The 27,116-nt window shown below is 39.6% G+C and overlaps 1 protein-coding gene across 6 annotated transcripts in view; it reads right to left on the bottom strand.

Moving 5' to 3' along the window:
- Positions 1-26,711, bottom strand: part of NPAS3 (neuronal PAS domain protein 3) — a 612,152-nt gene extending 585,441 nt beyond the window's left edge. For 5 of the 6 annotated variants that reach the window (XM_074909198.1, XM_074909200.1, XM_074909201.1 and 2 more), the window contains exon 1: positions 22,527-22,832. In XM_074909198.1, coding sequence (XP_074765299.1) covers positions 22,527-22,576 — 50 coding nt within the window. In that variant the 5' untranslated portion in view covers positions 22,577-22,832. Of the gene's footprint in view, positions 1-22,526; positions 22,833-26,540 lie in introns of those variants that run through there. The other variant, XM_074909196.1, reaches the window with a different exon arrangement.
- Positions 26,712-27,116: the final 405 nt, after the last annotated feature.

The following is a 27,116-nucleotide window of genomic DNA, read 5'->3' as shown; positions in this document are numbered from 1 at the left end:
TTCTACATTTTGTAGCACTGCATTCATTTAATATTTTATCTAGTTTTGCTTATTTAAATTTTAAATAAATATTAAACGGATGCTCTATTCTTTGGATAACTTTATGTTGTGGCATACCATATGTTGCCACTGAGCACTCATTCATTAAATGTATGAGTGACCCTGAAAATCTATAATTGGGTAGGATCCCTGTACTTAGGTATTAAAGTGAAATACAAGGATTTGAAAGTCCGGGCCATGCATTCTACAACAGGAACAGAATGTGTTTGATCATTTTTGCAGCATCAGCATACACTTAGCAGAGCACCAGTGCATGCTGAATGTTATTTTGACAAAAACACATAATAGAGAACTGGTTTTACCTGAAGTATCAGAATATTGCCTATATTGTTATTAGCCTTTAAATGTTCACATATGAAATCTTGACACCCTTCGCTATCTACTACTTGGGATCACCTTTTCACCTCTTCAAAGAATTTACCTGTTTCCTTCAAAAGTATCCCTTTCTGACAAAAATAAAGAACACAATCCAACTTCTACTGAAAACTGTATGAGGTTCTGTGTTACTAACTTTTTCTTTTATGAAAAACACAACCCAAATGACATTTTATTGCTAGTGGGCAACAGTTAAAAAAAAATAGTGGTGATTGGGAAACCAAAGTCCCATTTTTCAAAACAGGCCCCCAAGCACCTATACACCTTTGTGCTTTTCAATGATATTAAAGTTTGTGTAAATAAATCATATCTATCTGAAAATGAAACTTAAGGTCCTGAACCACTTTGGCTATTTTGAAAATATTACCCTGAAACTTCAAATAATTATTCAATAGAGAACATTGTTTATTTGTTTGCTTTAAAATAGCATTTCTCTTAACTTGGCAATTTTAATATAATTTACTAGAACTTATTGAGGATTTTCACTTAAACAAATATGCAAACCCAAGTTTCAATTTCTTGGGCAACTTTAGCATTTTCTTTGTTTATCCTAGCAAGTGAAATTGAAAGCAATACATTATCCAGCCTTAAGGGCTTGCTTCTCTTTCTCCTTTCAATTAATCTTGTCTCCAAGGAGTCCAGCATTAAAATAAAATAAAATATCAATACTATTCTTTTAAAATTTCTATGTGTTTAATTATAAGCAGCAATTAATCAATTTTTTTCAATTTCACTTCTTCTTGGGGGCATCTCACTGATAAACTGAAAATCAACACCAGTGTGTTAATCAAATAATCACAAAACTTTGAGGCAATAAAAGTGTTCACCCCATCAAGAACTGTAACCTAAAGCTAAGTAAATTCCATCTTTTTCTTAAATTATTGGTAGAACTAATTTATTTTTCCTAGAAAACATTTTCAGAATATATATTAAAGTTCAATAGCAGAGGGCTAATTTCTGTTTTCAATTACACTCTGAAACTTCATTAACACCAGTGGTATTGTTTGGATATAACTAATGGGAAAAATTACTCACAGTTTACACCTTTTTGTCTGAGTACTTTCTATCAGAGAAAAGAGAGCTCATGACTAATCCACACTGATATTCCCAGTACGATCCTAAAGCCTGGAAAATGCAAATTTCAATCATTTTGATGTTGTTGTTACTACTGAAGCCACTTTAAATGGATGAACACTAGATACTGCTGCTCTCTTCAACATTTTAATATCAGTGGATCAAATCAAATCATTCTGGATAGGCCTGGATTTTGATCTATGTGCAAGATCAGTTAAATCGCACAGATTTTCCCTCAAACCCCTCAGTTTGTAAGAATTCTCAGTATGTCTGACTAGCTGGCTGTCCTACTCTAATTATTTTTGTGAATATATATATAAAGTCCTTCTCTGTCACTCTGAGTATTTTACCTCATTTACGTTAGACCTGCCATTAGATGGGTTTAGGTACTATTACAGATAAGAAATTAAAATTCCAGGAGTTAATTTCAAGTTCTAGGATAATTGTTATAATATTAACCTTTTTTTTGTTTGTTTAATCTATTTAATTATTTCCACCCTTTTAATCAGTTCAGATAAATTAACTGACAACTGCAGCAATCTATTTATTTCTGCACAAGCAAAATGCTGCCCATCTACAAACATCCTGAAGTTTCTTCTTCTAATCTTTAAACTAGTATTTTCCACTGAAAGATTTAAAAAGCTTTAGTATATTTCTGCTGCATGGCTAAATTCTCAAAAACCATATAGGGCTGATTTATATTAATTTACCAATATAAAACACACCTGACAAATTATTTTACATCATACAGTAGTAAATTCATCACTACAGCACTAATGAACACCCTTCCGATATGAAAAGTGTAAATACTGACAACTCCATTACAGCACATTCTGCCACACACCTCTTCCCCACCCACGGAGTCACATCCTCTAAAAGAAGCTTTGTGCTTCCAGGGAATGGAATTATTTGCGACGTATTTACTACTACTTTCCTTTGTTGTTGTTAATAGCACTCTGTTTATATATGTATCATTTGTATATATAATATATGTATTTATTTATCCACTTTAACTTACATAGTTTTAACCAGAAAACCTGAATATGTGAAAATACATATATGAGTTGCAAGTTTTGGGGGAAAATAAAAACTTCACACTAAACACCAAACAATTGACAAGATTTATTTACGTATGTTATAGCCATATTTTCCTAAATGTAGAACTTAAGTCTGCTTCATAAATCTCATCACTTTTACTTTATAAAGAGTCAGCCACTAAACTATTTTTTATAGATTCTCTTTGATCGAGAGTAAGAACTTCATCTTTTTATCATTACCTTTCTAGATCAGTGCTACACAAGTGGTATTACTTTACCAAAAGTTTATGTTATTTCAGCACTACACTTTCTTAATTGTTTTGCTATCTCTGTGCATGAATAATGATCCATAGTTCAATAAGACCTCAAATAAATAAAATCAATTAACACCTTACTGTGTCAGCAAAGCAGCTGATAACATGTTCTTAAAAATTCTGATGTGGAGAAATGTACAGTGACAATTACTTTTTTACTGAATCACACCATAGAAGTAAAAACTCAGTTCTAAGCATTCAGAATTCTATGGTTTTAAAGCTGATGGCACTATGCAAAAATGGGATTTTCTCTTCATTAAACACTCAAATTTCTTCTCTCAGAATCCATTACTTGATACTAACAAGGAGTCTGCTAGAAAAAAAGTTTTTAAGAGCTCTCCAGGGGCAATATATTTCAAGTTTGACATAATTTCAAACACTGTTAAAAACATATCTGTCAATATTTGATCTTAAAACAATCTAATTAAGAGAGGTATATCTCAGGTATTATTACAAAGCACATTTTTTAATATCATATTAGCACTTTTATTAGGTGGTTTGTGCAGCGACATTTTAATGACGAATCTATTGTTTCTTGCAGAAAGTTTCCAGCAGCTTGATAGCTTCCACGTATTTTAAATACTATAAAGCAGGTTCAGTGTTCCCTAAATCTGTACCGAGATTTTTTTAAACACCTATTCTACTGTTAAAGAAGGCCTCAGTTTAACGAGCCCTGTGCCATTGCCTGCAGATACCATCTCATAGTTTCCAATAGGAAGTGTAAGGATCAACAACTCCTAGCCTGTCCACTTATTATTACTGTTGTTGTTGTTTTATTATTATTAGATTAAGCCTACCTCCCCTGTCTAATGTTTCCAAGTTTATCAGTGAAAGAAGGATAATATAATCCTCGTAGTATTTGACTAAGGATATCAATCAAAAATACCTGTTCAGACTAGGTATCTACACAGATGAAACTACATTACTGTTTTAGTTCACTCTATTGTGAAAAAACATTACAAATTAAATAAAACTAGCACTATAGTGCATGCTGCCCTGCACCATACACTTCTGTTTACAAACAAGGAACTGGGCCTGTAACGCCTGCCTGTAAGCGTTCAGGTTTCTCCCTTCAATTTAAAAGTCTTGAAAAGCATGAAATCATAAAAAGCACGAAAGCATACCAATTCTCTTTTCTTTTTAAAGGTGCTTATTACAGCTTTTGATTATAGTATGTTTTACCTTCCAAAGTGAAAAGTGTCATATATAAACCACCAACTACTGGACATCGATAAGTGTTCAAGGCCTGGTTTCCTGTTCACACTCTCCTGCTTCTGCTTCGTAGTAACTCCTGATCAGCCACCCTCACCTTCTATGCAACTGCTTTGATGGAGAAACAGGCAGTACTTTACAAATCCTGGTTTCCATTTTTTTACAAATGAATACTCTTGTGACAAAGCACAATAAATCTGATCTTGCCTCCTGCCTTTACCTTCATTAATAAGAGAGCATACAGTCTCCAATATTTGGACAACGATCATGTTCCCAAATCATTCAACTTACCTACAACTTTATCCTTGTCCATGTCTGGGGTTCCTTAATAACAGGGAGAGCAATATGTAGAGACCACAGTGGTCACTTAATGTGCCCCATCTTGTCACATAAAGAGATAGGCACACAGCCTCTGAGCTTTGACCTGAAGCACACGTGCACTCTCAGTGAGTGGCCAGATACACCTTCATCATGATACACTGGGTATATTTTGCTTATGGGATCAAGAGGAGAAGTGAGGAGAAGTGCCCACACCATAGGCAGCACCGAATAATTCTACCCAGAGGCTAAAAAGCTTTCCAGACAAAATCTTGCCCCTACTGAGTAACATTCCTTTTTTCCTTTCTGCAGATCAAATGACCTTCCCTTTCTACCCTCAATCCAGCCATCAGGTTACAGGAATAAATTTTCAGTACCTCTGATCTGGTCCTTCTAGAAAAAGCAGTGCAGCTCTGTACAACTCTCTAATACTCCGTAATACTTTTACTTAGAAGGTAGCTCTTCACCTCAGGGATTCCATTTGGGATCCTCTGCTCCACAAAGAAGTCCAGTCCCTTAGTAAACACTGTCTCTTTTTCATTAAGACATTTCCTTCTTCACCAAGGTCAGCTTTCTCTGAGAATTTCTTTCTTTTCAGCCCTCTGCCCTCCCACACAAAATCTTCAACTGTAAGGGCAGAAACAAGCACCAGACATGCAAGCATTATAAGATGTTTTATGCTGAACAGTGAAATCATATGACGGCAGAGTAAAACATCACCTAATTATATGAGTAGTGGTCTTTCGTGTTCTGCAGCCAGTGTAATCCTTTATGATCCACTTCAAGAACAAAATGCTTCCCTTATAAATAATATTTGAGACTCTATGCTGCCCATTTGAGCAGTAAGTATTTCTGCAGCAGCTTGCTGCTCCCAAAGAACAAGCATTTTTTTCCTGTAATAATGCTGTTTCCAGGTCAATAATAGGCATCAACATAGCTGCAACACTGGTTAGAAAATCAGTCTTTAAAGTGCTGGATGTTCACAGGAGCTCTTTGTTAATGTCTGGAAGCAGTTGTTAAAAATTATTCATCCAGTCCACTTTATTTTGTGCATTTCTCTACTGCCAATGTGTATGTAAAACATTCCTGCACCATGAAGGGGAAGTTTAATATTTAAACCTATTTTTTTCATTCTTGAAGCATCACTTATCTCTTAGAGATGCATCAGACATAGCCAACCCAAATGTCACTAGCTGCAACTTTCATGAGTTTTTAAAAGTTATTTGCAGTTTTCTCATGTACCCATTTCTTATGGAAGTAAAACTTTTCTTCCTACTGCTAACTGTGCACTTCCAGCATCTCCTTTATCAAGATCCAGTGTCAGTGGACCACTGAGAAATTCTCATGTCAAATCACCTATCGCCTGCAATATAGAACTGACTTCCTTGGTTTCTTCCAAAATACCCATGGATATACATGTAGTGACTATAAAAAAAACTCAAGTGGCAGGAGACCTATTGATGCTCAAGGCACAGCTTATAAGCAATTTAAAAAAAAAAAAAAAAAAAAGAGCGGATGCTTATTTCAGCCTGAACTACTGATGTTAATGAATGTCTGTAGCATGCTTGCATTTCTGATTAATCCGGTCCACAATGTTAAGAGGTACAAACAGAATTCCACAATTCCCAGACTACTTTTGCATCCTCTTGGATATAAAACAAGACTCCTGATTAGTAACTTCCTGGGATTTTTCCCTCTAGAAAATAACTGATGCTCATTACTATGGACTGCTACAGCCATAACCTTAATATCTATTATGCCCCAAACATCTTAAAATAATCTGATTCAATCTTTCTGTCCTAGATGTTGACTCCCACTGTTTCATTCCAGGTGAATTCCTATCCCTTTCAACTCGAAATACTCAATAGCACAATATTCAGTATTGCATTTAACAAACTTCACCATCACCATCTGTTGTGGTATATTCTTTCATCAGTTTCTTCAGCCATCCAAAATCACTGATGTTACTGACCCTCCCTTAACATTTTGTTGCAAAGTTCACATTCAAATTTACCACATTCCACTGATGAACTCCACAAAATTAGTGTTTCCTGTTGGAAGGCTCTACAATTTTAGAGCTGGTCTACTCCACAAGAAACCTCAGATCTCAGGACTGTGGTGGACCTTATCAGTGTGCAGCCTTGCAGCAAACAAGGCCAACTGCATACTGAGCTATATTAACTAGACTGTATGCAGCAGGTGCCCCTCTCTTTCCAACAATTGCAAGATTGCATCAGAAGTACTGAGTCCAGTCTGGGGTTCTCCAGTAAAGGAAACACAGAGACCTACTGGAGGCAAGCCACTGCAGAAAGCCACCAAGACACATACGGGACTGCATTACATAATGCACCAGGAGAAGCTGAAAGAACGGAGCCTGTTCAGATGTAAGAACAGCAGGTGAAAGAGACCTCTCATCTACTGAAACATTACAAAGAAGATGGAGCCAGACCCTTTGCAGAGGTGTGCAGAGGAAACCCCAATTAAATATTAGGAAAACCCTTTTTGTCATGAGGTCAAACACCACATGCTGGTCAGAGACACTGGAATCTCCATTCATGGAGATACTCAAAACCTAACTGGACACAGTCCTGGACAATCTGCTCTAGGTGACCCTGATTCAGCAGGGGCAGTTGGACTAGCTGATCTCCAGAAGTCCCTGCTAACCTCAGCTATTCTGTGATTTGAAGCAAGTCACAGCCTAAGCCTCTCATGACATCATACGGTAAACCCAGGCCCTGTTCAAGACTGATACACATTCAAACCTGAAAATTGACCAGGTTGTTTCCTCCTCTTCCAAATACGATGTAGAACAAATCAAGCTTCCTTTCGCTCTGCTTCTAAAACATTTCCTTTAGGCTTCTAAACTGTATTTAGCTCATTCAGAAGTCTACTCTACACAGTGATATTAGTACATTGTTTTTCTAGAATACCAGCACCATTTTCCCTCTCAAGGACCTAGGGAAATGGGGGCATTTCAGTTTCAATTTCCCCTCCTGTAACTCTCCAAATCTCTCCTCCTGATTCACGACCTGATTATCAGATCTCCATACAATCAGGTATGGATAACAGCCTTCTGATATACAGCATTCCACAACCAATTTCTTTTTCCCCTCCCCTTCCTTAAACAAATCAACATGAGAGGAATTATTTCAAGCTAGAGGAACTTACAACGAGTTACCTGTATACCTGCTGCTACCTCAATAAATCTGAAGCCTTTGTAATAGCACCAAGTCTACACTGATACAACAGCAAAATGTGACTTCAAATACTTGTGTATATAATAGATTACATTTACACACATCATAACTATCTCTGCTAGTATGCAAACTTACATATTTATGAAAACAGTTATTATGAATCAGTTCTTTCTCCAAAAATGACATAAATACAGGAATTATATGGGGACTTGATAACCTTTGACAAAAGTTATCAATATGAATTTTGACTATATGTCCTTTAAACTAATGTCCATATCATTGCTAGTTGGGTTTTTTTACTGTTTTCATGTATAAAATAGATTGCATCCCAGTTTAAAAGTAATATATACATATTGAAGTTCACACATGTTCATTGCAATGTTCATCACCACAATTAATTTTATGCCATTAGGGTTTCACCAAGCAAAAAAATATCCAAGCATTTAATTTTGCTGAATTCAGCCTGTTTAATATGCACTTTGCTTGATGGTAAAAAAAATCAAACTTCAAATATGAGTGTAAAATTAACTACTACGTTACAGAAAACCCTTTCCAACAAATGAAAAATAAACAGCAATTAAAATTATGAACTCTTCAAAGAAGGAACTCTTCTTCTTTTTTTTTTTTTTTTTTTCAAGACATCATATGGGATGACACCTTGTCCACTAAGTCCCAGTAAGGTCTTTCTTAGTCATATCAACATGAGACAAAAATACATTATGGAGCAGCGTAATTAAGTTGTGACACGTCTCATATCCATTCATGAAATGTGCTAAAAATTATACTAGCCAAAACTACTTAGCTGAGGCTGTTCTCTCCAACCATTATCTAGGAGAGAATCATCAAAGAGACTTGCTACAGCTTCCAGAAACATCCTACACAACAATGAATGAACAGGTGTACTGGGTCAGACTAGTGTTTCCTGTATCTCATCTCCAACAAAACCCAAAAGCAGTTGCAAGGAACACCATAACAACAGTGACAATATATATGATATGCACCCACAGTCTCCAGTCATTTTCAGTGCAGGCACCTCCTCAGATAAATATGTATTTAGTAACATTCAGTGGATTTCTCAGTCATTAATTTGTCCCATCTCATCTGAATTTCATAAAATCTTTTCACACCCCAATACATTTAAAAGACATCACTTCCTCTTACAGGCATTCAGCATCCCAGATCAACCAAGCACACAGAAAAAAAAAAAAAAAAAAAAAAAGTAATATAGGATTTTGTTTTATTTTAATTGACAAAAATATTCAGATTAACAGCTCTAGCTGGAGTATTAACACATCCACTAGGTGACAAAGGGCAAAACCCCTGTCCCTAGCCCCCAAAATCTTACAGTGCAAGTATCAGGTAAGATATAGGAAACTATTTAGAAACAATAAGGCAACAGCAGCTAGCATCACAAGAAGTGATATCTTGTTAGAAGTAGCTCAGTGGTGTCATCCTTTTGTAGGCATTTCAGGTACAGAACATCTTGGGAAGAGAGATGAACTCCAAAGGTGAGGTTACAAAGGGGTAGTAGTCCAAGCATAAGGTATCAAACAAATGCATGTTTGCAAATACACTAAATGGACAACAGGGCTGGTGTTACAATTTGAAGGAAAACCTTGACAAAGAGAAATGGTAAGATACAGCTGGGTGAAGGAGGACTTGAAACTGAGGGCAAGTTACTAATATTTCATGCACCAGAGAAGGGAGCCAGTGGGGATATAAAAAGACATGGTCAGACTGACAGTCTGTCACTCTGAAAATGATCTGTGTAAGAGGATTCCTGACAGATATGACTGGAGAAAGAATAATCCTCAATGGTAGTGAGGATGAGCATTTAACTGAAGAGTAGGCAGGAAAACACCTACAGAAGGGATGTTAGGCAGAAAAAGCCCGCAAGACTTAGATGTAGTCTGCAAAGAACTTAAGAAAAAACAAAACAGTTATTCTAGGTCAGTAAAAAAAAAATAGCACAGAAAGAATGTTCCTTTCCATGATATCCCATGCCAGCATCTAGCAGTCAGCTGTGTAAAAACTTCCTGAAGTTGAGTTGCATCATCACCATCACATTTAATAGCTCCTCAGAGACATAATAGAGTAATGCCTGATCCATTTTTGAACCTGTTAATATTCTGACCTCTAAAACATCCTTTGGCAAGGAATTCCACTATTCAATTGCATGTTATGTTGGGGGGGAGCACACAGAAATGCCCTGAAAACAACAAAAACAAATAAACCCTTCTGTTAAAATGATTTAAAACTTTCTTGAGAATTTCACAGGATGTTTTCTTGTTCTCATTATATTAGAGTTCATGAATAATTGTTCCCTGATTGCCTGCCTGAGGCCTCACATGATGTTACAGCCGATTCCCCTCAGTCATCTCTTTTCTAAGATGAAATATTTTACTTTATTTGACTTTTACTGTGACAAGACTCCTTCCATATATCTCAACAGCCTTCATGCCCTTATCTCAAACTACAGTATCATTTTGAAATTATGATAACAAAAGTACAGACAATACACAGATTGCACACACTGTGGATTTATGGATTGGCATAATTATACCAATGTTCACGTCTTCTGTTTGTTTTTCTATTTCTTTCCTACTAATATGAAAGACTCTATTTGCTTTTTTAATTGCTAAGATATGAGGGAGAGATCTGTATCAGTGAGACTGCCAAATTACAGACCTGCCCTAAGAGACAATATGGCAGTGTTTTCCCAAAAAGTAGATGGAGGGTTTGGAAAGAACCCTAGGAGATCTGTTTTGACTAAGGGAATCTAAGATAGGCAATAAAAGAGGAGACGACAGAGAAGCAAGACTACATTTTCACTGAAATGATACAAATACCATGAGCCTATGAATCATCTGCAAAGAGATGATACTTAAACTGTGTTTCCACATAAGATTATGCAAAGATGAAGAGCAGAATATGGGGAAAAAAGGGGGGCGGCTGAGAGACAACAGGTTGCAGAACTCCCCCACAAAGCTGGATAGTGAATGAGAAAGCTCTTCCAAAGGATGCACTGAAAAAGTGATCTAAGTATCCAAAGACAGCAGAAAGAGGACATTTGCCAGGAAGTCACAGGGCAAAAATAACAGAGACACGGTCAACTGTTTCACAGCTGACTGGCAGGTTGAAAGGATCAAAGCGTAAGATTTAAAGTGCAATTCACATAAAGATTTAGAAGTCTGCATCTTGCATGGAGAGACAGAAGCAACCCAATGGGATCACCCCACTTAGTCGCATACACCCATGCTTTGCCTTTTACCGTGCCCTTAGCACTACTGCCCATCCCTGCCAGACACTCTGCATTTGTACTTGCTCCTCTTACAGTAGCACAGGGCTACAGTATGATGCTAAGAAGCTGCTTTACTCATGTGATTGCAATATCAAGGGCTTTTTGTTGCATATATACATACTCACACATGCCTCTATATATCAGTGACTTCTGAAAATGCAAATGGAAAAGACACTGCAATCTTCCAAGCATTCTGCTTTCTCATTGCACAGAGAAAAAAAGAAAAAAAAAAAAAAAAAAAAGCATTCCTAACTAATATATTTAGTTATTAAAATTTTCTGTCCCTTAAAAAAAAGATACATTAATTATAATAAGCCCCCACTTGGACAATTTTGTGTATAGCATTCATATCAGCTATCTGTTAAAAAAAAAGGAAAAAAACCACATACATTTTCTTGAATAAAGGACTTGCATAAAACAAAGTCAGGCACTCGGTTCCTCTTTCATTCCATATGATACACAGCTGCGTCAATTCCATCAGGAAACAGGCAACAGGAAATTCTTAACATTCTGAAGAGAAATCTAAAGATGTGTCTCATCACCCTTCCTCCTAAAAGTGCTTTTCAATTGTCTAAAAGACGTTTACACCAGTTCTAAAATTATTAATTACTTTACTTAGCTTTTAAGCAGCTATAGGCCTCATTAAGTAACTAACAAGGAGTCAAAAATAGATTTTTTTGTGAGTTGCCTTCACTTTTTCATTTCCTCCATCCCAAAATATATTTATAAATCAATAAAGAAAGCTTGACACCTATGGACAAAATCAAAGCCAAGTACCCTAGCTGCTGGAAAATGTTCCTTATAATGTGCTGCTCCTGTGTTGTTTGTGTTTCTAACTATAGCTCTTGCATATATAATTCCATTATACTTTTATAAATCACCGTTTTGAAAAATGCTTTTGAACCATTAATATATTTTCCTGGTTAAAATTCTTTGAGATGTTCTTAACAAGAGTCTTAGATAATGAATTTGGGCAAACTCTGGAACAGTCTTTACAGTATTATCATTCTCATTAATTTTCAGAACTACCCACTGTGTTGAGATGATTGTCATGGGCCTAAGACTTCAATTTGGCTAAATATTTTTGCATATATTTCAACATATAAGTAACTAACAGATGTTTAAAATGTTAAGTTCACATTCTAGAAATAGTTAAATGTTTACTGTAATATCATAATTTGTTTTTGCACTCATTTTTATTTTGCTGCTTCTATCTTTAAACACTCCGTTAAAGTCCCGGTTGGCTGTAGACAAAATGCTTTAAAACGACTTCACAAGAAAACAAAACATACTCGATTTAGTAAATACAGCTGTGCTTTTAAAGAAAAAAAAAAATCCCACTTAACGGTACCACAAATGAAAAACAAAGAAAAGAAAAGACTTAATGCTAGAAATGTTACTTTTACCTAAAGTCCAGACTTTATGTAAACCATTTTAAATTGTTTGCATAATAAAAGCTTTTAAATTCATATTTCATATTCGCTTTAGAAACCTAATACATTCTGCTGTCTTACCTCATTACTAGAAGGCTATATTAGATTAAAAAAAAAATACTTAAAAAATTTTAATACACAGTATATACAGTATCTTACTTTAGTCCAGATTATTCTCTTCTCTTTGCTTTTTTTTTTGTTATCTTTGAAGACTGCTTCTGTTTCCATTGTTTCATCCTTAACCATTCACATATCAGAGCAATAAGTATTTCATTACTGGTTTATCTGTCCAGAGGCTTGAGAAGCAGTAACAATTAACCCTCCCTTCACAGTGATTGATACAGGCTTTGCTTTCAATTTGTTCCACTACACAGATCATGAAATTCTGAATGCGATCATCCTTATTGACCTACACTTTCAAACACACGGCTACAATGAGATGAAAGTAATTATTAAAAGGAACACAGGACTACTCAATGCTGAAACAAAGTCTTGAAAAATCTTTTAGATGACCTTCTCATAAAACTAGCATTATTTGATGTGAAATAAAATGATGGTTTCACTTCATAATCTGGAAATATTAAAATTAAATCTGATCAAGGTACAATATCATTATATCATATAAGCCCAGCTCTAATGTCATATCAGTTCATACCTGACCCAATAAGCATTGACTTCAACCAGAGTGATCATAGTAGGATCAGGCCCTATACATTTTAAAAGTTCCGCCGTCAGCTTTATTTCACACCAGCCATGTTTGAAATGTTGTGTTAAAAACGACAAGATTGTAATTACTATTCTACTATAGTCTGTTTAAAAAAGACACAGTGTTTCTTTTTAAGATCCTGGACTTCTTGAGGCACCTAATGTAAATAAGTACACAGGAAATTCAGACTGCTAAGGAAAAATGAGAAACTCAAGTCAGATTTCCATCATCGGCTGAGATGAACCAAGACACTGTTGGAGACTTACTGCAGTGGAAAGCAAGTATTTTTCATAAACCACTGAAAAGTAACCCCACCAAAATATTAATTTCTTGTAATTGATACCTTTTTGAAAAAAATGAAAAAGGTTTGTTAGGTGAACAGTAATGAGAGAACTATTTAAAATATGGGTTCCAGTCAAAGAAAATCAGGATAGAAAACTGTGCAGAAGGATGTTCTTACAGGCCTGAGGCTCTAATCACAAAACAGAGTGATGGAGATGAACCAATACTGCATGGATTAGCAATGAATTATTTTGAACTATAATCATGTGCCAGCACAAAGGGGAGGTAAAAAATAGCCATTACTCACAAGCTGATCTGCAGATAAAAAGAAAAAAAAAGTAAAACGGAGAAAAAAATTTATATGCTAAACTGAATCGGGAGAATAATGAAAATCTAAAATGTTGTTACACTTCAAGTAACATTCTATTTAATGTCTTTCGTGTACTGTATAATATCGAGTATTTACACAATACAATCTGTACGATGCTGGGGCTAAAGCAGGGTTAAATCAGACAACTCTTCTGTAAATTAGTACTGGATAATCATATGTGATGAAAAATATCCTAATAGAAGAGTTCGTTTTAAAATAACATACATGGGCACTAATTTCTCCCACTGTAAAACTGCAGGAAATACATATATACATCCACAGATAGAGATATATGCAAATGTGTATATGCACATGCACACTTATGTATACATATGCATATATAATGAGGGATTTAATTTCCATTAGTCCATCGGAAAGCAAAGCACCACCATCTTAAGATTCAATGTTAGTTTTGCCACTCGGGAGAAAAAAAAATGTTAGAACTAATTTTGTGAGAAAAGAAAAATCAAAACTGCTATCCACAAAGATTCCTGAGATTCTTATGAACAGACTGTTTAAATGAAGAGCACTTTAATCAGTAGAGGAATCCTCACGTTTCTAATGTCTTGCTGTGCATTCTGCAGGTTATAGTAGCAGCTGGTAGAGGTCATATATCTTTTGTGAGCATCCCAAAAAGGCTCACTGCCAGACTGTTAAATTATGAATAAGCAATGAACAAAAGAATGCAGATACGGTGGTGACAAGATAATCCAAGCAAATTTATCTATGACAAATTTCACAGGATTAACAAATTACATTTACACAGAACAATAAAAATGTGCAAAAAAAAAGGATGAGCCTACTTTTCCCTCACAGCATTAGAGGAAAAAAAAAAATCTCCATTCCAATGCATGTATTTACATTTAACTTCATCTAAAGTAAGACATTTATAGCTTGCTGAAGACAATCAACTAGCATTATTTCCTTTGAAGCAAATACATATACCGTGTTAATCTAACATACAACATATGCCTACACTTTCCAGGATACATGTATACAAGTCAGTGGAAAATCTTTTAAAGTTTTCCTCACAATTAGTAACAAGCAGAATAAATATAGAATAATTCTAATTTTGCTTTTCAGGTGGAATATTCTGCCATTCTCTGTCGGTTAAAAGACACTTTCTCCCTTAATCATTTTGGGGTTTGTTCCTATTTGACTGAACAAATATTGTAATATATGATAATTGCCACAATAAAAATGTAAGTAAGGAATAGGACTTAAATACTTTTTACAGTAGTATCACAAAAACATTAATAATTTTTTACAAAGTCATCACTCTGAAAAGATTTCTAAATCCAGAATCTAAATACTGGATGTCCTAAAGATGCTCATTCGGTACGTCAAATAACTTTGAGGGGAAGAAGAGGGAATTTGCAGTGTTTGCTACACCCTGTGGTCCCCTGTTCTGGTCTTGAGAAGTGATACAAAACCAGAATTTGAAAAACTGCCCTCAAAAAGCATGGAATAACAGTTTCTGAATCGCAATCCTGTAGTGAAGCATTTTTCTTCCTGTTAACAAAGGAATAAAAGGAAAGACATCAACTCTTAGTTTCAAAATTTGAGTGTAAGTAGGGTTACTGATAAAAGGAACAGCATATATGTTTGAAAGATCTGGAATCTGCTGCATCTTTTCTGTCTGGCTTCTCATCTGAAGTCTGTATTTTCTGTCGCTTGCATTTAGTTCTTGTTGTTTGTTGATCTGAAACAGTTGTTTAATAAAAATAAACCTCAAATAAAAATGGGCCTTCTGAAATCATATATTTCATTTACGTATCAAATATATGTTCTCGTTACAGAGCACTGACTACAAACAGGAAACCTCACTATTAAAGTGAACATCCAATTAATTAAGATACTTTAGTAAACTACTTGGATCCTTCAAACACTGCTACTTGAGTACCATTTATCTAGCTCATTCAGCCGTTGAAAAAAATTACTGTACTTTTGATTTTCCACAAGAAATGCAAGTTTTGTTGTAAAACTGAACAGCAACTCAGAAAGAATGAATGAATAAGTAAATTAGCCCAAAGCATTTGTTTCTCTTTTTATGTTCACCTTCTATTTGTTACTTACTGAGAGAAAACAGTTTTGTTTTTTTACAGTGCAGGTTTTTTTGAGAACCTCCTGTCCATACTGTTAGTAATTTATGCAAAGGTGAAGCAAACATGCCAATCCTACATCTAACTATAGTCAGACAAAGAAAATCAGCTACATTTTTTGCAGCTGTGAAGGTTGAAGGATAAGTACCACTGGCAGCTATTCTCTTTTTTAAGACTTTTTTTCTGTTTTAATCCCACTGCCAGCACTGTACAGCTTCAGTCACTCAGTTCTTTCTATTGACCTCAACCTTGACCTGTGAAGACTGCCCACTTACATTTTTTTTCCCACTAAGTAACAAATTCAGCCTCCCATCATCTCTTAAGGAAAAACAGCTTTCTGACAAACGTTCTTCTAAAATTGGGTACATTATACTTTTGCTAAAAGAATTACGGCCTTGGCAGGACGATGCTGGACCACCTAACTCCTATAAGCCTAGGCTGTGAATAAACTGATCGTAATGTGAACTTGCACGTGACTTTCAAACATGATGCATAAGCAAGAGGAAAAAAAAATCCCCCCAATATAAATATAACAGTTCTGTACCTAAATTTGAGCAAAACTATAATCCTTTAGGATTTAATCCAGAATGACTTTCAAAGACTATTCATTACTCAGTAAAATTCAGTTTAAAACAATGTAATGTGTAATGAAGCCTGTCCTAAATTCCTGTTGGGGACAAAATTCCCAGGCAAGTATTTTAAAAGGGGCTTATAGGATTTAGGTGCACATATTTCACTGAAATGCAGTATGTGTTGGATGCCTAAATCCAATAGGTTCTTCAGAAAATCCAAGCCCCAGGGACGTTACTGTAGATTACATACACACATATTATTCAGACTATATCCTGTAAATTCACTATATACATATGTAAACCTAACATGCCTGCAGGTAATGGAACAGTATTTTTCCACTTAAATTATTTAACGTAAGTGTTGAACTTCTATTATATATCAAGCTAACAGCTAATTTTAAATTGCAATCAAGCCATTCTCTGAAAGCACTTTATTTCAGTGAAGGTTTTGCCTGTAAAAGAAATGTAAATCCCTCTAACGAAGGCAGTCTAATCTTTGAATACACAGTCAAAATGGGGGCTGGAATTTTATTCCTAGTGCTAACATTGACATCTTCCGCCACTTCTGCTAGTTCTCAAAAATCTTTTGTGCGCAACTATCTCATCAGTAAAACGTGTAGAACAGTGTTTACAGGCCTTTTGAAGCACACTAAGCTATGTAAAGAAACATATCTACAGAAATACTCTGTATTAATACTAAAGTCTTCTTCAGACATTGCATGACATCAGTGAGAAGTTTCCTAGAACAAACAAATGACAAGATATGGCTGGAGTGAAAGTCCAAAATGCAACATATAAGAAAGGCTGGGAAAATATCCTGTGACAAATCTTCAAAACTCTGCTTTCGGTAATCCCTTTCAAATTCTTGCTTACATATCACTTGTTCTTTAAAGTGCCTGACTCTAGCCTGCATGCAGAGCACTGGGTGAGGGCGGGCATAACTCTCACTATCTAGCTGCAGCAGGCTGAGACCGGAATCTCCTTGAGGACTGCTACATTTTTACTTGAGAATCTCAAAACTTTCGTGTTTTAAAATAATATACAGATGCAAAGTTCACTCCTCCTCCCACTAAGTACGATAAAGGTTGTCATTGTGATCTCACTGAGAACAAATTCACATCTATTGAATTATATGGTAAAAGTACTATTATCCTTGCTTGTGATTCCCTGTAGTATACTTAAAATTATAAGCATAATTTCATTTGGGACTTTTTTAAAGATTAAGGTAAAACTCGAACTCAATACTCTCCCAAAGACAGGGTCCAGCTCTGCCAAGTTACAGACACAAATACTATCCTACCGTTAATATACCTTCTCTGTCCTGTGTAATATACTACTATAGCATACAAAATTAATGAATATTTTTACTACTCAAAGTCCTGTTCAAATCAATGGCACAACAGCCCTATTCATTCCACTAGGACTTTGTGTATTGCAAAACTACTGCTTGAGCTAGTCACAGAACAATGCTCTAGTCATATAAGACATGGCAGAAACCATTATATTCTTACTATGGCACATCTTCTTATGCAGCAAAATGCAATATTATTACAAATTATGCTTATTATGCAAAGTCCTATTAAACAAAAAGTCACACACCTCATTCGCACTAATGGGACTTTGTATGTTAAAGATAACATGCAGTAGCCTTATAAATATTACATAGAAAGAAATTGCCCCTTCTGAAAAAATGCAATTATTCTGAAATGAATTTTCAAAATATTTCCTCTCATGACCATAGATCTTCAGCAACTTCTTTAAAACAAAAAAATATAGACCAAACATTAAGCATAAACAAACAAACCAACCAACCAAAGAAACAGATGACTGGGGTGCAAATGCAAAGTCTTGGCTATGTACCTTAAAAATATGTTTAAAACATAAAAACAAATTTCCAGGCTGACCTCCTGAAGAACAAGTTCACCTGATTCATTTTGAAACAACGTGACTAATGCTGGAATCTCATCTCACATAAGGTGCTTTTACACCTGCAAGAGTTACTAGTGACAACACCACAAAATGGATCTGATGGACTGACTGAATATAAGGTTTATTCACATGAAATGATATTTCAGGAAATGGTCTCATAACATTAAATTCAAAAAAACCAATTACTTAACTGATATCAAATTAAATTCTGCCATGTTTGTAAAACAACTGCATCTTACTGATCTCAATGGGAGCAGAATCAATCCCCAAATGGTAACAGTTAGTTTTCATGGTCAGTATCAGCTATTCGAAATTCTTACCTTAAAAACTTTTAGCAATAAAGAGGGTATTGTTATAAAGATCATTTTATGAAAGAAACATTTATTTAAACATTGTACTTTTTAGGAAGGACACCGATGAAACTTATGCCTAGAATGTCAATTTTCAACAACTATTTTACATCACTCTCACAGTAAAATTCCCATCTGGGCTGGGAACTTGTGTGCCAAGTTTCAAACAAATGTGATTTGAAACTGCCAATATATTAGACTCCGAAATTCAAGTGAGACACTAATAAAAGGAGATGTATATTGACAACATATCCTGATACTCCCTTAAAAATACCTATGGTTCTGGGTGCTGTATTAATCTGTTAACAAAACTCTCTAATTATTTGTAATTTACAGCATCAGAATATAATGCCATTAAACTGGTACGAAACAAGCTAACTGGATATAACTTGTAAGAAAAAAAATCAGTTGAGCTGTGAAGAATGTAGAAACAGTGCTGCAGACAAAACCTTGTTATTCAGAATCCCATTAGTTACTGAAAATATGTAATATAACTTTTGTTGATCAATACTCTCGTGTAAACTCTAAATAATGTATGATTCCAGTGGAGAAAAATGCAGCAAATCAAATATGGTGGGAGAATGTTTCAAATTATGAAGAGTAGTATGACTGCTAATCCATAAATCAGAAATCGGAAAGATTGTTGTAATGTGGGAGGGCTCTATTTAATAAAGGTCATTATAACTCCTGGCTCTAGAGCTATAAGATCTAATATCCTCTCTGGTAGCTTTATGATATGCCCATGCATTACTGTTCTTGTTGACAGTCTGTTGCCTTGGAAATATTTCATTATTTCAGTTTTTCCATTTGTAGACCCTTGGCCTTGTGATATGAAGGCCACCCTATTTCATATTTTCGATTATCATTTAAGCAATCTTCTGGAGCTATTTATATAAAAGCAAGTGTTAGACAATGCATATCATCATTTATCACTGCTATGTTTAAGCTCATGCTCTAGAAAGAAATGCCAAAATAAAGGGGTTTTTTTCTCTTTCACTTTAAACCAATAGCACTGCGATATTCTGATACGCTTTACAAATCAATGCTAGCATATTATATGCATGACACTTTTGTGCATTTAATTTTCTTGGTTATATATCCACACAACTGAAAAGTTCTAAACCGCTACTGTAACTGTAAAATTTGCTATCACTTACAGTTTTAAAGAAAATCTAACAAATATAAGTGTGTAACTTTTCAAACATTCTTTAAGAAACCTAAACAGGTGGGAAAAGTTTCAAAACAATTCAAGTGCTTGGTTGCATCAGAGGCTACTACTTTTTACATTTGTTTTGTCATCACTAACCTCTGGCTTGAAAAAATATAACACAATCTAAGTAAAAGCTGTTGAAGACTCAACACAGAATGTACACAAAGTTGACTTACAAGATTCTTAATCTTGAGAACTAGTTTACTGAAGTAGTAAGTAAGAAGAGACTACAAAACCCCTTAAGTAACTGATACGTGCCTGTATTTCAAAAAGCTTGGCTCAGAAAGCTGAAAAGATGTGTACAAAGACAGCTTAAATAAACAGTTACATGCAAGACTTCAGGAGCACATTACATAACTTTTAATAAAAATGTACATGAGTGCCTGCTTATTGAAGCATTGATCGATCTTCTCCAAAACTTTTTTTTGAAGAACAAACAGATCGCAGTTATTTCCATTACAAAAAATGTCATCAACTTCTACATGTGATATTGATACCTAAACTGTTCAGAGCATTGTAAAGAGTGATAACAAAGTGAACCCTAAGGGCGAAAAACAACTGGTTGGACGCTAGGGCAAGTTTGTGGCTATTAGTGTTCTAGAAATTTAGACTACTTTTTTCCCCTGAAATGATTACTCCTCCCACTCCCTACAGGGAAAAACTACTCCGATCCAACCTTTAAAATGACAGCATCAGAGCTGAACAAGAAGATGCTATTAAAGGGCATTAAATTAAATACAGTATATCCTCCTACAACTTCAATCAGAATTTCAGACCAAGTGTTATTTAGTTCAGCTCTCAAGTGGAGCAGAATAACAAATCGCGCACTTTGATTTACCTTCTCCGAATGCCAAATGGAGACAGGTGATAAAGAAAGCACTCATGCACAGGCTATGAAGTTTCCCCTAGAAATTAATTCTATCTTCAAGATTCCTATCTCAGAGAAATTCCCAAAATGGCACACAAATATGCTTCTGCTGGAGAGATTACTGAAGCTATCCTGGCAAATACACTTAGCACTAATACAGTACCATTCTCAGAAAGAAGACAGCCGAATTGGGGGGGGGGGGGGGGGGGGGGGGGGGGAGGGGGGACGGGACAGGACTTATTGATACAAATTGTTTTTCCAACAAAGAACTCTGCAGGAGAAAAGCCTGCTTCGAGAAGTGTTATTAACACAGTAGAAACGCCTTTGCAGCCACTGAAATGGAGATTTAAAAAATATTTATAGTTGAAGATGAAAATCTGTAAGTTAAGTCATTGACTTCTGAGGATGCACTGTTTTCCCATTATACGTATCTCCAAATTCTGCTACATATCAATATAGCCTTGTCAAAGTGCAACAGTTAATACTAATGCATCTAACACAGCCGCAGTAACACTTCAGCGGCGAATATGAAATGTACGGTTTTCTGATACCGGGCAGTCTGCTTCCTTAGGAAAAATGGCATAGCTATTTAGATAAAATCTGTGGGTTTTGGAAGTTGTACTAGAAATGCTGATCACACTAAAAAATATGTTTGAAATTAAGATTAAAATGAGCCCGATTCCCTAGACTTTATTTTTGTTTAAATATTTTTCAGACTTACTTGCGCTGTGAAATATAAACTGAGTAACACACGACCTAGCCACTTTGCAAAGCTGTCTAAATGTTAAATTCCGGTTTTACAGCTAACCAGGAACCTTCCTCACCCCTTACCCTCAAGTTCACTTGCAACGCTGAAGTGAGGGGGGGTGCCCACCCCAAACCCTCTGGCTGCTCTCCTTCTGGGCATACATCTCATCGCAGTGCAGCAATGGAGCTTTGAATACTTTTGTAAGAATCACAAAGTAACATCACATGAACTTGTACTCTTGCTTCCTACCAGTCACTTCTAGAAAGATTCACTTTACTAGAACAAATCCGCTACGGGCAATTCGTGTCACCAGCTGAGCAGATTAATAGCGAGCAGCACTCTCCCCCGACAAAAGTATACGGGGCAGGCGGCGGGCCGGGAAGCAAACGGGGGGAGCGCGACCCCCCCCCCTCCGCCCCGGGCCCCGCCGCACCGCCTCCCCGCCCGCCCGCGCACCGGCTCCGCTCGGCCCGCCCCGGGGGGCGCCGGCACCCGCGGCCCGCCCGGCGGAGGCAGCGGCGGCGGCGGAGCGGGGGGGGCCGGGTCGGGCAGCCCCGCGGGCGCAGCCGGTGGCGCGGCCCCCCCGCTCCGGCCTAGCCGCACTTGAACCGCACCGGCGGGGCCGGCCCCTCCGCCCGACAAGCCGGGCCTGGCGCGGCGCCCCACCGCCCCCGGGGCTGCCGAGGGCCGCCCGGGGGGGCCTCCCGCCTCCGCGCGCACACACACACACACACACACGCACACGCCCGCTCGCCAACGCGCCCCGCCAGGCACCGGCTCCGGGAAGCCGCGGCGGTGCGGCTGCCGGAGCGGGGCTGCTGCTGCGCGGCGCGCCCGGGGTGTGTGTGTGTGTGTGTGTGTGTGTGTCTGAGTGTGTGCGCGTGCGGCTGGCGGTACGCACGAGGAGGAACTCCCGGTGCCCGGCTGTGCGAGCAGCGGGTGCCGGCGGCAGGTCCCCCCACCCCGGCATGGCAGCCAGCCCCGGCCCCCGGCGGCGGCGGCGGCACGGCACGGCCCGGCGCTGCTGCGGCTGCTGCTGCTGCAGGTTCAATAAAGAGAAAGTGTTACCGTTCTCGCCTTGAAGGATCCTGCTGAAAGCTTGGCTTGGTGGGCGCCATCTTCCTGGGATTTTTTTTTTTTTTTCTCCTCTCTCCCTTACTTTTCCCCCTCCTGATGTTGGTGTGTGTTGTGTGTCTAGCAGCAGCCGCGGCGGCAGCAATGGCCCTGCTTAGCCAGACAGGCTAAGGAAAAGTACTGAGGCCAAAGCATCGCGGGCTCCCACTCCTCCGCGCAGTCCTGATGCAGGTTGCTCGCTCGCTTGCTTGCTAGCGCTGCTGCAGCCGCTGCCGCCGTCCATAAGCCGAGGAGCGGAGGGAGCCGGGGCCCCGCCGGCCCCAGAGACATGCCCAGCGCAGGCAGCGGCGGCGGCCGGCGGCGGCGGCGGCGGCGGCGGCGGCGGCGGGGGGAGCGAGCCGCGGCGCAGCCCCGGCGGGCAGCCCGGCCGCTGGCATCGCCCGGCAGGTGCGGCACACACACACACGCGCGCACACACACACACACACACGCACGCACACCCACCGCACACCCACACTCGCACCCCCTCGCCCGCGGACCGGGCTACGCGGGGCGCCAGGCCATGGGACTAGCGGGGCGGGGGCGGGGGAGGGAAGGAGGGGAGTCAGGGATCTCCGGGCTTGACCGCTGTGAAAGTATTTCTGGGCATTTTCCAGCTGCTTCCCCAGCTCCGCTCCCACTCTGCGCGCAGGGGACACAGCCGCCGCCGCCGGCGCAACAACGCCACTCAGTTGCAGTTTCGCACACTTTCCTCCTCGGAGCCTGGGCTCCAGCGGGGAAGAGGGGCTGAGGGAGGGAGGCGGGCGGGCGGCTCTGCGGGCGCGCACCGCGCCCGGGCGGCGTGTCCCCCGTGGGCTCCCACGGCGGAGGACGGTCCCGGCCCGGGGGGACGCGAGCGCTCGGCCGCCCGCAGGGCCGGACGCGGGGCCGCCTGGCGCCCGCCCGCGGAGGCACCCCCGGTCCCCTCCGAGAATGTGGCCGCGCGTCCTGAGAGCACCCGCTGGGCGCGGGCGGAATAAAGGGCGTAATGCTGGAAACGCCAACGAGAGTGATGGCCCGCTCGGCGGGGAGAGGGTGTAGCACTTCACGCTGGCTTATTGGAGATTATGAAACTAATCACGAAATAAAGGCGCGGGGAAAAGAAACCGCTACCTTAATTGTTCCTTCCAGGACGTCGGGAAAACCTGAGCGCTGAGAGCTTTTAGAGGAGAAATCACTGCTTCGCTAAAAGCTTTCCATCTCCAAGGTAACTTTGTGGCAGCCCTGCTGCTGCCTTGGAAGTGCAGCTCCTTGGCCTGATCCCGCTCCCAGGGAAAAGCTAGCGGGCTTCCTTGGGGAAAGGAGCAAGCCCCGAAAGTGGCGAGGATTTATTCACGAGAAACGTTTCCGCGACAACTCCGAAAGTTTGGGGGGCGGAGGGGGGGGGGGGGTGTGGAAGAATGGGGGGTGAGCGCGCGTGTGAGCCGCAGGGGACCTCCGATGGGGAGGAAGTTAGCGAAGCACCTGGAAGTTTGGCTGCGGGGCGTCGGCCGCGCACCGAGGCCGGAGTGTTTCTTCCCGCAGGAGGCAACAGGACCGGCGTAATTTTGCGCAGAGCGGCCCTGACCGCCCGCGCAGCCCCGGGGATGGGATGGGACAGAACGGGACGGGCCGGGCCGGGATGAGGGAGGGATGGGATGGAGGAGGGAGCCGCTGCCCGCCCCGCGCTGCGCACGTGAGGCCTCCGCTCGGCTGTTGCGCACGTGCGCAGCCGCCGCCGGCGGGATGGCGGCCGCCTGGCCCCGGGTCCCGCCACCCCACCGCGGCGTCACCCCGGGGCTGGCCGCGCTGCCGGGGCGGCGGGGGCGGCCGGGGGTGCAGGTGGAGATGAAGAACTGGAGAGGGGGGGGGGTGTCTAGAAAGTACTACATGCCGTTCCCTGCCGGCACATCTCTCTCCTCGCCTCCAAAAAGGGGGAAGAAAAAACAAAAAAAGTTAACAGGTGTCACCTCGTCTTTTGCAATAGCATAAGAAACTGTCGGTGTCTGCTATATTTTAAGCGTTTCCAGAGAGCACGAAGAAAAATCGTTCGACGTAAAGCGCGCTGTTTTGTCGATAATATATAGTCAAAATTTGGAAGAAGTACAAAAATGTTTCCCCTTGTTAGGTTAGTGTGCGAGACATCCAGACTGGTCTGGATTCCTGTTAGTCACAGTACTTGGATGTCTGCTAAGCACTATTTGGATTAGAGGTGTTAGTTTGTCAGAGAAGTATTGCTTTTTTAACTTCTTCCTGATTACGGACTGACATAATCAAACCATTAAACGCGAAGTACGAAAAAATTGCATGGTGCCTTGTCTATATATTTCTGTTTAACTTAAAGTCTCCAGAGGTCTCTTTCATTTGTCTAAAAGCCAATCTGACATTTCTGACCCTTGACTTCCCCACTTCACAGACTAAACTATTGTGATTGCTGCCTGTACTTCCTCGTTAAAGTGTCCGTCAGTTTCCATTGTAATTTAAATATTTTATAAGTGACAAAAATCATACAGAAACCATGAAAGGAAATAAACTTTAATCTGTTCTTTATATCTCTCACAGTCAAGCTTTTTTTTTTTTTTTTTTTAAATATATGAATAATCGGTGTGTTTCCTTGAGCAAAACAAGACTCATACTTAAGTTTCAAATGTTTCTCAGCTAAGAAAGTGCTTAGGTATCATCAGGGATTATTTCAGGAGTATCAGCTTCCTATTAATTTTTTATTTAATAAAACCTACAAAAGTTACCACCAAACGTTGTCTATCATGGGCACCAAATAGAAAATACATCGTGTGTTTTCCAAAACTATAGGAAGCAACTCAAAGTTGCTGAACAACAAAACAGGCAATGGTCGATTATCTAAATCTGGCTCCTAAACCAATTAAGTTTGAAATATTACACTTAAACTTCCTGTGATTTTTTTTTCTTTTACATCGTAGAGATATTTAGCTTGGATATTTGAGATTATACCACATTTTTCTCAGTATTTAATTTAACGCAATAGTGGAAAGCAAGATACTTGGGACAGTGCCATTTTTATTGCATTTAGAGAAATGTAAATGTTGTGCTCCGATTTCAGCCTACATTTATCTGTTGTCATCTACTTTTTTTTTTTTTAAAAGGATTCGGCTTCGGTTTTAAGCTTTTGATAGAGAAAAACTAACAGATTCAAACTTCACGTTTTGCCTCGTAGAAACACAAAGAGGTGTCAGGTAATTAATTAAGCTTCACGTTAGTATCAGCACATATCGATGAATTGTTAGGGGAAATGGGGAAGGTCTTTAAACTTCATTATGACTTACTGCCAACTTTCTAGCTTGCTTCTTAAAGGCGCTCTCTGTGAATTTCCTACATTTGCATTAGAATGCATTTAAGATGAAAAAATAACAGTGCTGAGTATACTTAGGGTTTCATGCTATATTTCCCTGTAGTTAACAGGTGACATGATAATACTGTTAAAGCTACAATGTGGAATTGCAAGTGTGCAACCCCAAGTGAAAATTGTTCTTTTTCTTGGTTGAAAGCAAATTATCAATCAGCATACCATGATCAATTATCCCCCTGGCTGCCACACACTGGGATTTGCACAAGGCATTGACATTGAGAAATTCCTCTTTAGAAAGGATGAGCGGACGGGATCCCAAACTTTGCAGCAGCCAAGCTAAGCTGCCGGGGTCTCACTTTTTTTTTCTTTTTTTTTTTTTTTTCCTATTGTTGCTTTCCAGCTCATCCAAGACAAAACTAGGAGAATGTGTTTACTTCTCAGTGCATTTTAAAAGATGCTGTATTTAAAAAAAAAAACAAAAAAAAAAAAAGAAAAAAAAAAGAAAAAACCCTCCCCTCCAACCAAGCCCTCCCCCGACAAACAACAAGGAGAGATTAAAAAAAAAAAAAAAAAAAAAAGAAAACAAAGAAACACAAAGCACAAAGAAAAAGCAAGTGAGGGAGCCTCGAGAAGAGCCGCACAGCCCTCTCCCACTCGGTGCTCACCGTTGTTGGTAGGAGGTGATGCCCTGGACGTTTTGCGGGTTGCCGTTGGCCGCGGCGCCGGCTCGCCCCATGCCCGGCGCCGCCGGCACCCCCCCGGCCGCCCCGCCGGCCGCCGCCGCCGTCACCTGCACGCTGAAATCCGGGAAGATCCTGATCATCCCCGCGGCTCAGCACCCGGCTAGTCTCGGCGAAGAGGTGCAGCAGCAGCGACTCTCCCTCCGGCGGCTGCAGCAGCAGAGCCAGGCACGCTGCAATCCCATTAGTGAGTGGCGGCCACTGGGAGTGAGGAAGGGCTCTTTGATGTGAGCTGCTGGGCTGCGATGGAGAGGAGTTTGGGGGGGCTGGGGGTAAGGGGGGGGGGGGGGAATTTTACCGAACTGCAAACATGCAACGCGTGATGATGGGGGGGGGGGGGGGGGGGGGGGAGGTGGCGGGGGGGAAGGGTGGAATAGCAGAGCTACAAAAAAAAAAAAAAAGAAAAAAAAAAAGGTATGTCTAATACCACTGGAGCTGTAGAAGAGAAAAATCCAAGCTGAGGAGGGACAGGGAGGAGAGAGGGGGGCGCAATTACTTTAG

This window comes from Athene noctua, chromosome 6, assembly GCF_965140245.1.
Source record: "Athene noctua chromosome 6, bAthNoc1.hap1.1, whole genome shotgun sequence".
Classification (NCBI taxonomy): domain Eukaryota; kingdom Metazoa; phylum Chordata; class Aves; order Strigiformes; family Strigidae; genus Athene; species Athene noctua.
Note: the sequence above shows the minus strand (reverse complement) of the source record. Positions and strands in the feature narration are given on the sequence as shown.